Source organism: Chanodichthys erythropterus, chromosome 3 (assembly GCF_024489055.1).
Source record: "Chanodichthys erythropterus isolate Z2021 chromosome 3, ASM2448905v1, whole genome shotgun sequence".
In the NCBI taxonomy this organism is placed as follows: Eukaryota; Metazoa; Chordata; class Actinopteri; order Cypriniformes; family Xenocyprididae; genus Chanodichthys; species Chanodichthys erythropterus.
Genome location: NC_090223.1, coordinates 66306117 through 66319274, shown reverse-complemented (window position 1 = coordinate 66319274; position 13158 = coordinate 66306117). Strand labels below are relative to the sequence as shown.

The 13158-nt window shown below is 37.7% G+C and overlaps 1 protein-coding gene across 8 annotated transcripts in view; it reads right to left on the bottom strand.

Moving 5' to 3' along the window:
• Positions 1-1948: 1948 nt before the first annotated feature.
• Positions 1949-13158, bottom strand: part of LOC137006292 (von Willebrand factor A domain-containing protein 5A-like) — a 29827-nt gene continuing 18617 nt past the window's right edge. For 3 of the 8 annotated variants that reach the window (XM_067366926.1, XM_067366955.1, XM_067366965.1), the window contains exons 16-22: positions 5461-5499; positions 5279-5338; positions 4993-5034; positions 4255-4299; positions 3212-3351; positions 3010-3133; positions 1949-2875 (exon numbers count right to left, since the gene is read on the bottom strand). In XM_067366926.1, the coding sequence (XP_067223027.1) occupies positions 2796-2875; positions 3010-3133; positions 3212-3351; positions 4255-4299; positions 4993-5034; positions 5279-5338; positions 5461-5499 (530 nt within the window). In that variant the 3' untranslated portion in view covers positions 1949-2795. The remainder of the gene's footprint in view (positions 2876-3009; positions 3134-3211; positions 3352-4254; positions 4300-4992; positions 5035-5278; positions 5339-5460; positions 5500-13158) is intronic. The other 5 variants (XM_067366932.1, XM_067366939.1, XM_067366947.1 and 2 more) reach the window with 5 other exon arrangements.

Here is a 13158-nt window from a genome sequence, read left to right as displayed (position 1 = left end):
GATAGTCACTGTGTCAGATTATGTGATTTTGACTCCAAAAATCTTGTCCTGTCCTGGACTTGAAACATGTCAGACTACACGTTGCTACGCGACCGATCGTCGCTTGTTGTCATGACGTGCGAGAGAAACAAGAGTGTAAACAATGACGGAAGCAGCGTGTTTTGTACTGGCTGTCTTGTTTAGAAAAGCGCAAAAAAAGAAAGACATGGACACATTCCTGGCTTGCTCGAAGAGGACAGTATGGGCTGTCAATCATCCAAAGAGAACTTGAGGTAAAATATCGTTCTTTTCATATTAAATATTTTGTTATTAGCCAGTAGTAAAAGCTTGCCATAAGTTACAGCTAATTTCAGTACTCACCAGGTTGCTGAAGGGATTCCGCTATCGTTCGCCAGCATTTTTCTTTCTTTAATCTGTTGTGGTAGTCCCTCGATGAGACATCGTACAGGCAGGAGTACTGTTGCCACAGCTCCACAAACTTTTCCTCCTTTCGTAATTCCACCTAGCCGCACCATCATCTCTCTTGCGTTTCGCCATGTTTGAAAGTTGTGTAAAAAAAGCGTCTGTGCTCCGATTGGTCAGCGTCACCCATGTGACGGAACCGTCGTGAAGGACCGCAAAACAATTCAACATGCTAGTCTTTCTGCCGTGACATCGTGAACTATCGCAGACATGGTTTCGGTTGTCGCATACTATGACACACTATACGAGATGAAACGATCAATTCTCGCGTCCCGACGTCCAATATCGTTTACGAATCCCTACGACACCTTACGTCAAACGGATCGTGCCAGATTCGGGCTAAAATCGTGTAGTCTGAACCAGGCATTAGCAGCACTTGACTTGACCTGCTTGGATTGTGTGCACTGCGACTCAAGACTTGCTTCATACTTGCTGTTAGGGACTTCAGACTTAGGCCCCATCCACACGGAGACACGTTTCTTTGTATACGCACACATTTTGTATCAGATAGCCGTTTCGTCCACATGGATCCGGCGTTTTCGGAAGGTGAAAACGGTATGTCTTTGCGTTTTCGTGTGTACAGCCTATCCGTTTATTTTGTGAAATGATGATGTCATCACCCCACGTGTCGCGCTAACAGCACAAAACAGCACCAACAACAGCAATGGCAGACTCTAGATGCTTGTGTTCGTGCTGCAGAAGCTACTGAGCCAAAATAAAGTGTTATTTCTAAGCTTTACTATAGTTTGTATACAGCGCACAAGGTTTATGCGCATGCTCCAAGTCTTATTCGCCGTTTTAAGTGTATCCCTGTGGCAGAATTACAGTGCCACATACTGGTCTGGCATGTATACTACATCGTTTTGAGTCGTTTCAGTGGTTTCGTGTGGACGCAGATATTTCTTGAGACGAGGAAAGAAAAAGATCAGTTTGGGTAAGCTCGTGTTTAAGATGGACGTAGCCTCAGACTTGAACACGTGTGACTTGCTCCCACCTCTGTTAAATACACATGGAATGATAATCATCAAAACACGGAAAAGGTGTGTTTTATTAGAAATTATGACAAACAATGAATGAGAATTTAGGCAAATAGTGACAGGGAAACAAAACCAAACAGAGCATGACCGTGACAGTCTCGTACTTTGTTCCTCACTTTGAGTCTCTGCTGTTGATTTGCAGTATGACAACAGCTTACTGTAGCCATCATAAATAAATACCAACTAAGACAACTATGGATGCACCGATACCTTTTTTAATAATTAATTTGTTAATTATTTATTAATTTTCAAGTTGTTTACTTGAATGTTTATTAATGGTTATATAGTAAATGTTTATATAATTACAGTGTTTTAAACAAGTGAATCCTATTAGAAGTTACATGTGTTGGCCGTGCTGGAGCATTTCCTGTAGCCTACATCAACCTGCTGAGTGAACAGCAAAAAGCAGACGACTTCACGAGACTAATGATGAGCATAGACAAAAGAGAGAGAATTAAATACAGTGCTTTTATTTCTAACATGTGCTCATTCTTGGCTGTATTTAAAGTATTCATGCAAAGTTACATCATTATTGGGACAGGACATGACGGATTATCTTACGTGGCTCTGTGAACTTAGTGAGCTGCATAAACTAGCTACATTTCAGGCATTTATGTTTAACACATCTAATTTGTGCATTAATGGCTGTTATGTTAAATTAAGTTTACTAATTACAGCTAATTAAAGATGCGCTGAAATGACGATCCTGTGCGCAATACTCAAAACACCCACAAGATGGCGGCATTTATCGGTAAACCATATCCGATTATGGTAAAATGCTTAAATATCGGGGAAAATATTGGTAAATCGATATGTCGCTTGAAACACTGTTATCATCCCTTACTTATATGTGGCTACAGGTAACAAGACTTTTTACAAGAACCGCCACAGACTGCATTACCCTCTTTCTGTGATGCAGACAGTAAAGTTTACCCAAGCTCACAATATTCATGTTTAATCTGTAATGCATTAAATGCATTTCTAAATATCAGACAGATAATTATAACTAGTGAAGAAAGACTTTAATAGTTTGGTAAAGTCACACTGACACAGTCTGCTCACAACAACACACAGCGAAATAATGGATTCATGATCACTCACAAATTATGATTATATATTTAGAATTGTATTTAGAGTAATAACATGAATTTATGACAGACCCAATAGTCTCTCTACCGCTGATACAAATGTCAGTTTTATTCTTTAAAACATACTATATTTTATAGCAGAAAAACACAGATGTTTAAGATAAAGAATGAATTATTTGATTTATGACAGCACAAGATTCTTCAGTCTTCAGATTCCCAACATGCCTTCAGTCACCTGACCTCCCAACAGGATGTTCCCGTCGCGCACACACTGAGACAGGCCCTCCGCTGAAACACACACAAACACCTCCAAACTCAATCGACAGTGTACAAGAACATGTACAGCACTGAATGTTTGTAAAGTACTGCTGTTTTCTGTCAACATCAAGCATTGAAAGGTAAATGAATGAATGTTGTCTCACGTTTCTGAGAGCAGATCCATGACGCTGCCTTCATGGCCACAAACTGCCACTCAACCTGGTCATCTGATCTACATGCATATAACCAGATCAGAGCCAGAACGGTGGCCCACATTGACCCGTCCACCTGGAACACACAACTACATGTTAGACACACTGAACCAATCATGACGTACCTGAGGATATGACATCATATATGCCCCACCTGTGCTGGTCTGTGTTTGGTCACCTCACTCTCTGTCTTCCCAAACACGGCAGCAAGTGAGGCGTTCAGTTCCCAGCATCCCGAGGCCTTCTGAAGAGAGACCAGCTGGAGTAAAGGGTCCGTCTGGGGCTCAGGTTCTGCTGCAATACATACAGAGTTTAGGCAGAAATAAAGAAATTCAGGCAGCTTCTAAGGAACCCCCAAGCTTGATCTGCTGAATTTCAAACAATGCTGTAACTTCTCTCTTTCACTTGGTAAACTGTATGCATGTATGTGTGTCAGTTTTAGAGTAGTTTAAGTGTTTAGTCTAGTTAATAAAGTCTTTTTCATGCCACACATAAAGTTGTCTGTGTTTCACGCTCATATACTGACTACAGGCTCTGAGTAGTACTGTACAATAAGATTGTTTTTTCCCATAACCTGGAAATGAACATTTCTTAGAATTAATAAACAATTAACACTGTGTGCTCACTTGACAACAGGTTCATTGATTGTAATATTGATTTTATTATATTAATTTTATTAACTGATCCAAATATGTATAATTAATTATAACTAGTTAAATAAATAAATAAAAAATCTAACTCTATACACATCTTTATCCGGAGAGTTTTCTCAATAAAATGCCTAATTTGATGAAAACCAAATAAATGATGGGAAGGCAACCCAAACTTTTCTTGCAAGTGTTGAGCTTATAAGTGTTTCGTTATTTCCCGATTCGTAAAGTCTTTGTCTTGCATAAAACAAAGCAGATTGTGCTCTCTTGAGTTAACAGCTGGTCAAGTGCCAATCTAGTGACTATCAGCTCTCAATGCAGCATTTTACTAGGAGTTATTTTAAATTTCCTCTAATTTAGACTGCAAATACAACTGTCTCTCTAAAGCTGCATGTTGGCATTTCAGAAAATGCAAAATTTCATGACTTTTCACTGCAGAACAAAAGATAGATCCAACTCCTCCCACTTTACATAGCTCTAAACCTACCCAACTCCACCCCCTGGTTTTAGATCCAACTCCTCCCACTTTACATATCCCTTAACCTACCTGACTCCGCCCCCTGGATCTCGAGTGTTCTGCAGTGAGGGGCTACTGTAAAAAAGCACATGTCAGCTTGTCAGTGTGGCAGTTTCATGGTTTCTTTGTGTCTTGAGCAGTTGTCATGTTGGTATAAACTGTTTTCAAACACACAGTATCTTTATTTCTGTTGCAAATATTCAAATGATCCCAGACGTACTGAGATAAAAGTTTATAGTTCAGATATAAATTTATCGATTAGGTTGTTTCACCACCAGGTGGCGACAAGTGACTGTTAAAAAATGTATTTGAATCTTCATTCAGCAGATACTATGATTCATCCAGTAATGAAACAAGAGTTTTTTAGATAATTATTTCAAATATATTTAATATTTAATACTTTTTTTTTTCTCAGAACCTCTAGTAAATTACATGTTATTTCATTTAGTTGTCATTCTGAATTGTGATCTCAGTTTGAAACAAACAAAAAAGTTTTCTCTATTTATCCAGAAGTGTGCAGCTTTAAGTTTCTTTAACACTTATTTAATCTTCATATAAAATATAATAAAGATTTGTTTACATTTTATTTGACTTTGTTTTAAAATTATTTGTTGTGTGCCTTAATTAGAAATGCATTGGTTAAATTCAAACATTTCTTTTTCTACTGAATTTTTTTCCAATAATTATCGAGACTGATCAATAAGAAACATTATATTGTGATCATTTTTTTAGCTGTTTTCTGAATCTGAACTGGATGTGTTGACTTACCCAGATGTGACACAGAATCACATTCAACCATCATTCTGCAGTCTGGAGACATGCCAAAACCAACCAAAGAGTGACATTCAGAAAATGACGATTAGATTCATATAAAAAATAAAAAGAAGCTTAGTGAAGTATATCTTGTTTCACACAATATAGAGAATTAAATGCCATTTGAGGAGCTGTCTTTGCAAAACAATCATTCAAATAGTGACATTCGGATATGGAGAAAAAGACAATTAGATGTAAAAAAACATATTCAAAAAAGACCAATACAAGTTGAGTGAAGTACCTATTGGCGGTGTCCAAAAACTACGCCCACCAGAACGAGACATCTTGGGAGTCGCACTTTCTAAGAATACAGAGAGAAACTGATATGAGTGTATATGCTAAAACAATCATTCAAACAGTTAAATTCAGATATTGAGAAAAATAAAGTTGAGTGAAGTGTTTGTGGGTTGTCTGCTGTATTACTTTTAAACAATGTACAATGATCCATGGGAGCGTCCATTGCTGAGAATAGAGAGAAAAGCACATGTATAAGAATAACAGACACTAAAAACACATGAAACAAAATCAAAACCCACTCGCTCCAAAAACTGTAAAGTTGGTTGTGTAACTCTTAATTTTTTTGTTATTGTTTTTGAGTGATTACCTTTATGTATTGGTATTGAACAAACACCTGGCTGTCTTTGTGTCACAGCACATCTTATTATATGAGCATTTACAGAAAATTCAAAGGCCCTCATCAGTGCTTAATTCGTAAGTGAATAATTGCCAGATCAAAAATGGCAATTAAAAGGCGCTGTGACCAACGGTGACCATGCAATTGAAGTTTTCCTGGAACATGCAGAGCATCATTCACAAGTTTATGTGTGGCCCGGACTACTTTCCACGCAAAACTTGGTATTTATCAATATGGACGTAAGTGGTGGTAAAGATTAAATTTCACGTCAAGTCTCAGCTCGTGTACTCAAGTTTTTGAGTAAGCGTGAACAGCATTTAATGTCTGGTGGAGAATTGTTATGAGAATTTTGTTTATTTGATTATTTTTCTGACCGAAGAAAACCAAAGCTCATTAATCGGAGACTAACCATTAAGAATACAATCTCAAATTAAAATAAATTACAATAGATTAGTTTCTGTGACACATTTTTTTCAGGGCTTTATTTAGATTTATGCGCAAATAACAGCATAAACTCATCACGCACCAGCAGCGCTTCTGTGAACCGAGAATAAACAGAAACCAAGTAGCCTATAAGGGATAAAATAAATAGGACTACACAAAATATATTTCACTTAATTAACAGATTAACAAAATGAAAAAAAAAAAGTGCATCAAGTAGTATTGTTACGGACTCAGAGAACACAGGAGATAACGATGAATCTGGGTTTCTACAGGTTTCATCAAATCTAATTTAATGCTTTTTAATAGCATTTTTTTATTTTCAATGCCATAATATATATGCCGCTAAATGTCAATAGATGATGACATACGGTCATTAGAAAATTCATCATGTCATTGTTGCATTTGCATTCTGCCAAGTGTTAGCCCTTTACATTTGTTTGCTTCTCTGCTGCTACCCTTTTTCTCACGTAATATATTTTATCACAGCCAAACTCCCAATAAAATCGTTTCATCTATATATTTTTTCTGTTTTGGTTGTCAGACAATATGAAATGGTGACTGAAACACGGCCCATTAAGATTACATACAGGGCTCGACATTAAGCCTCATCATGTGGACAAGAGTAAATCACTTGTCACTTGTACGAGTAAAACAGTAGCTTGTCCGGAAAAAAAGTTTGTTTTTTTTTGTGGTAGAAATATAAATTTGTTCTGAATCAATATCCTTTCAGAATATTGCAGCTTTAACATATGTAAATCATATATTTTTGATTGATTACAACTGCATTAAATAATGTCATGGGATAGTTTTAAATACTTTTTGAAAATACAAATATGAAATGTTGGAGGGGAAATTACATTTTAAAAACTAAACCACCAGTAGGTGGCGTCAAGTAACCGTCTTATTGAGTGGGTCATTGATTCATTCATTCAAATGGCTGATTCATTCAAGAATGAGGCAATTGTTTATGAATGGGTCATTGAATCTTTGACCCAACTGATTTGTTCAAAACGCTGAATCATTCAGTAATGAAAACAAGGCTGAGTGTTGTGCTTTGGTTCTGCTGTGATCTTTGTTTGAAACTATTTTTGCTGCTAAAATAGTTCAAAAACATTAAATGTTCCTTCTAAAATGTAAGTGGCTTAATATTAACTACTTGTTAATTTAGCTGTTGAAATCAGTGTCACGTTTTTAATCGTGAGCCTATTTAAGAAAACAGCATTTTTGGTTTTGTGGTTTTGCTTACCAGTATAAAGTTATAAAAACTCCACATTTTGAATTTTCACCACAGTATGTTTAACTAAGTTTCTTTTTGTATGTGCTTCGCTCATGTTTCCATTTCTCCTTGAGATGGTGCACGAGCCTCAACAGCGCAACCTTGATATCGTCAGTCCATAATACAGCCTATTATTATACACTATCGATCGCCACTAACACTAAATGTGATAAAATCAGTCACACTCGCGTTTTGGTGATTCTCAAGTTGTTGTTTTTTTGTTGTTGTTTGTTTGTTTTTTGGTATTGACGTTTTAATCAGGTCCTTGTCTGGTCGGGAAAGTAATGTTCAAGCCCTGGCATGTTAATCGAGACTTTGTCTGACAAAATCACCATACACATAAGATAGACATTTGCTGTGATTTTGCACCGGCCAGAAGCAATTACCAAACTGGTTCCGTGTGCGTATCACACCAATGTACATATTTAGTGACAGCAAATCAAAGTTATTAATTATTTAGGCTTTATTCAAAATAAACTGGTAGTATTCTTTTTCTTCAAAACTATCTAAAAAACTTAATGCCAGTAGAAATGAAATTTAATGCTTTTCAATGCCATTTAAGGCCTTAATTTTCGCAAAATCCATCCACTTTTTAATGCCCCGTGGATACCCTGTGAATGGTGTTTATTGACAATCAGCAGGTTTAAACAGGAATGCAGGTAAGTAAACAGGATATTTAGATGTGTTGGATGATGATGAGTTACTGAAAGCAGTCTTTGTCTTACTGGTGATGATATTGTAGATGGATGGAAGATGGATGGAAGCACACACACTCAACACAGTTCTCACACCAACACAAGGAGTAGACACTGAAGAATGGAGACGGGCAAGTACCAGGAGATGTAGGAGAGGATCGTAGGAAAAGACCATTACGTGCAAACGAGACAGGACACTGGAGTGAGGTGAGGTGTGTGCTTACATGCTGCTTGTGTGATGAGGTGATGACGATCAGGTACAGGTGATTGCTGAGTGTGAGCAGGTGAGCTGAAGGAGGGATGATGGGAAATGGGGTTATGATGGGAAATGGAGTTCAGGGAAGGTGAGACAGATGCTGACCGTGATAGTACTCCCCCTCCCGGTAGGTACGTCCTTGTACGTCACTGGACTCTGGTCGGGGACTGGAGCCATGTCTGGACTCTGGTCGGGGGCTGGAGCCATCTCTGGACTCTGGTCGGGGGCTGTAGCCATCTCTGGACTCTGGTCGGGGGCTGGAGCCATCTCTGATAGCCAACACTGGAGCGGATTCAGGGGCTGGAGAAGACTTTGGAGTAGACCAAAAGGCTTAAACCATCTTAGCTGAGGATACAGGAGTGGCAGCCATCTTGTAACGGGAGTTCTGAATGGTGGACATCCTAAGATGAGGATCTTGTGTGGTTGGAAAGCTCTCCAAACATATGTTGATCGCCTCTCTCCAGTCCAGCCCATCTTGACTGGGGAGTAATCCTGTACAATGCCTTGATGGTCGAGTCATCCAAGGAACTGTCTTGAACAAGACAACAGAATTCTCCGGTGAAGGTAAATAGATCATTGCTGGATTGTGCCACTGCCGCGATTTGTCCCGCGAACTCCCACAAATCCATTGCAATGCAGCTCATGTTCCTTTTTAGTAGGTCCAGTCTTCTGTTACGGACAGATACTCAGAGAACACAGGAGATAACGATGAATGATGTTTATTGACAGACAACAGATTAAACTGTCAACAGGAGGATGAAAATCAGGTTCAAAATGGCCCTAATAATCTACACAAGCAAAGAATACAAAAGGAAGACAAGAAAACACAATACTAGCATTAACGATGGTGACCAGACAAAGAGTGACTGTGAGGGTTCAACTTTAAGCAAACACAAACGAGATAATAAACACAGCTGAAACACAGAACTCATAACGACAGTAACCAAGGAGACAAACGAGTGGCGGGAAACTGAACAAAGGAACACGTGACTGAAAACAACAAACTGTAAGTCCATGAAAATGAAACTAACTGAACAGAACCGAACAATACCGTTTCAGTTTCGCTTTAAATAAATACATTTTGGCTGAATTTTTGTATGTCATTTATAACGATTGCCACTATAGACTAATTTGTGTTTTATTTTACTCATGGCTACTTATTTTCATTTTTTTTGTTCTGTCCTAAATACTGTTAAATTTAAAGAATTTGTTGTGGAGTGAGGAGAGATTAGACTAGGTGTTTATAATGTTTGTAAATGTTATCGTTTTATTTAAGGCAGGCATACACTGTGCGATTTTCGTCTGATTTTGAGCCGAATTCTGACTCGTGCGACTCTTTTTTGAGTCGGGCCGATTTTCAGCTTTATCGTGTGTCGTTTGTCGTGCAGTGTTCATGCAGTGTACACGAGCGATAAACCTCTCCCGACTGGCAATCGCATGGTCGGATGAAGTTCTGGCATGTCAGAAATTTGGTCGCCCCTCGTGAGGATATCGCACAGTTGAAGCAGAGCTACGAACCGACTTGCCTAAACTCTGTGTTTTTCCCCCCACTGCGCCTGCGCGAAAAAAGAAATTAAACCAATCTTCAATGCAGCAAGAAAGAAAACGAAAAGAGGGAGATCTTTAAGTTCTGTAGCTATCAAACTAGCTGCAATTTAGCAAAATGTTGCTTACCTCCAGTTCGTGTTGCATGATGGATAAACCCACGTCTTTCAAGCCACCTGGGTGTACATAACCGGGCCTCTTGTATTCATTTACTTGATCATTAATTTATGTTTCGCTTTTCACTTTCTGTTTACTCATGTAGGCTATTTTATTCACTTAATTTTATTAAATGCGGAAATGTGAACTGTTGTCCATCATTTGGCAATTGGTGATAAAGAAAAATGTCACCTCGCAATATAGGCATTTTTTCCATTTTAAACCAGGAAGACGAGTCAGTGTCTACTTTATATTACACAAGCAATGCGCAAACTTTGCGCGAGAGTTATGCCGATGAAGACGTCTCAATCCCCTGTCAATTATTCACCAGCCTTTACAAAAAAATAAATAAATAAAAGTAAAACCGACGAGCTTTCGGTGCATATTCTCTCAGAGACAACGAGAGATAAATCCAACCTGATAACAGTAGGCTATATATCTTAATTTATTTTCTTAATATTTCTCATGTGGCCCATAAACTGTATGTAGTGGGTGAAAAAATGAGAAGTATTTCGTATTAAACAGGTTGTTTTTAAAGTGAAGCTGCTTTTCATTGACTGATTATTGCAGTCTTCGCACACATAGGCTACTGTTAATAATTTTAATTATATGCCTTTAATTCATTGTATAAATGTCTTTAAATAATTTTCAGTGAGGAGTAGCCTAATTATAAGCCAATCAAATCTTTTATTATCCTTGCAGCGCGTCAGTTATGCGGTGATGCACTATGAAATATTGCGGGCCAAATGAATTGTAATATCAATTTAATATTAAATAGGCCTATACTACTACTACTACTACTAGGCCTACTACTACTACTACTACTAATAATAATAATAATAGGCTAATTATTATTATTATTATTTAATATATGAATTGGAAATGCTAAATCCTCTTGATATCCATAGCTGATGCTTTTGACAATATCTCTGGAAACATATTGTCAATCGGCGCATCCCAGTACGTGGGTTTATCGTGCATATTTCAAACGCATAGTGTGAGCAGTCAAGTCACGTCTCGACCATCGGACCGCATAGTGTGAGCACATAAATCGTGCGTTTTGGTTTTCCATCGCACGCGTTCTACTCGTACAGTGTGAGTTGGTAAACTTGCTGAAATCGCACAGATATCGCACAGTGTATGCTCGCCTTTACCTGTATTTAATATTAACATAAATTATTGTAAATGTTTGCAATTACGAGTTTAACGGGTGTTTTTGGAGTAAGATCATTTTTTCTCTCTTGAGATAAATAAGGCCCAATATTTGAGTTCAGGACGGTCATTGCTGTTTGGGACCAAACCTGATCACTCAAGTAGAGGTTGACCAAATAATTGGCCGGCCAATATATCGGGCCGATTTTTGGCATTTTTTAATCGCCATCGGCCGATTGTGCTGCAAATTAGGCAGATTAATCGGCATAAAGGACCAGTTATACTTCATTTCTGCGTTCCGCTGCATCTCGTTCACAGTCGAGTATGCGAGCCTTTCAAAATATACTCCTTTGGCAAAAAACCCCATTTCACTCATTTCATTTAAATAAAAGATGCTTGATTTGGTTTGTATTTGCTTATTGCGCTCGCTTGCGCTCTCTTGCCGGCATAGCAGACAATACAGTACTTTTTTTCCTCTAACATTAAGTATTGCGTTTAGAATTTGAATATAATTCGAATTTTGCTAATATTTCAGAAAGAATTTCGAATTTAGCTTTTCAGCCATTTTGACAGCCCTAGTGGATACTGAACTTCAGAATCACAGATTCTACGTCTTGAAAGTATGACCAATATAAGAATTTTCACTGGAAAATATCATCTGAACAAGTAACATGTCTGCCACTTTTGTGTCGTAGGTCGTCATTGTAAATGAGAGCTGGTTCTCAATTGACTCACCTGGTTAAATAAAGGTTAATAATAATAATAATAATAATAATAACAATAATAATATTGTTCTGACCAACTGAGGAAAAAAGCATTAGGCCTACAATAAATTGCGCTGCCAATGATGATTAAATCTAATGATCGCTTAGCTCTGATCACACCAAACCGTGCAAATTATTATTACTGTTATATTGTTCTCAAATTTTTAATGTTAACAACATCAGCACTGCGTGACTGTGTATTTACTGTGTATTAGCGTTACCTGTAGATTTCAATTTCTGTATCCACTCTGCAGTGCAAATTCTGCTTTTTGACTACGAGTGAATCTCCAGTTGTCACTAATGATTGTCATTTGGATCTCTCTGGATTACAATCCGCCATTAAAATGATAAGTTTAATTATTTGAAATGCTGTGGAAAAGTTTATAAATGATCCGCTACCAGCAGCATCCTCACGTGATAAAGCCGACTAGCCTGAATGGGACTCCTTCTTCCTTTCTGTTTACGGACGTGACGTAATAATGCACAGACGAACTGCTGCGTGCTCAAATTTCCCGCGGAAATCCACTATGTCACTCTTATTATAAAATATTATTACAAGCTTACAGTTGTGAATCGAGCTAAGATAAGGAGATAGTTTTGAACACTGGCTGGTTATGTACTTGTTCAAAAGTTGATTTTGGATCATGTTTAACCAAAAAACGTTACAGACTGCAGCTTTAAATATAGTGCACATACAGAACATTTCAGGCTTCTGTTAATATTTCTATGTGTGCAATTTCTTTTCTATCTCTGGACCAGAAAGAAAGCTGAAGTTTTCACAGGTATACAGCAAGTCCTCAATGAGATTCTGCTGCTCACAGAAATAGAGCTGCTAGAAATCTGGGTAAAAGCTTTATTCATGTGCTTGGAGAAACATACAGATGTAATAAAAGCATAACAAATAATAAACATTCAAAATATACTACAGAATTTACATCTGTGAAAATCCTATCTGCTCCCCCACCAGGGACATTCAACCCCAAAATGAGGGGTTTTTCATTTTATTTTTATTGAACAAACAAAATGTTGTGTGCTGTGACACAAAGACAGCCACTGTGGTTAGACCAGGCAGAAAAAAACCAAATAAAATGTAGTTTTGCACTACCAATAAATAGAGGTCATTGCTCAAAAAAATAAGAAAATTAAAAATCCACTGGACCACTTGAGTTTGACTGACCCACATAAGAGGTTAAAGGATT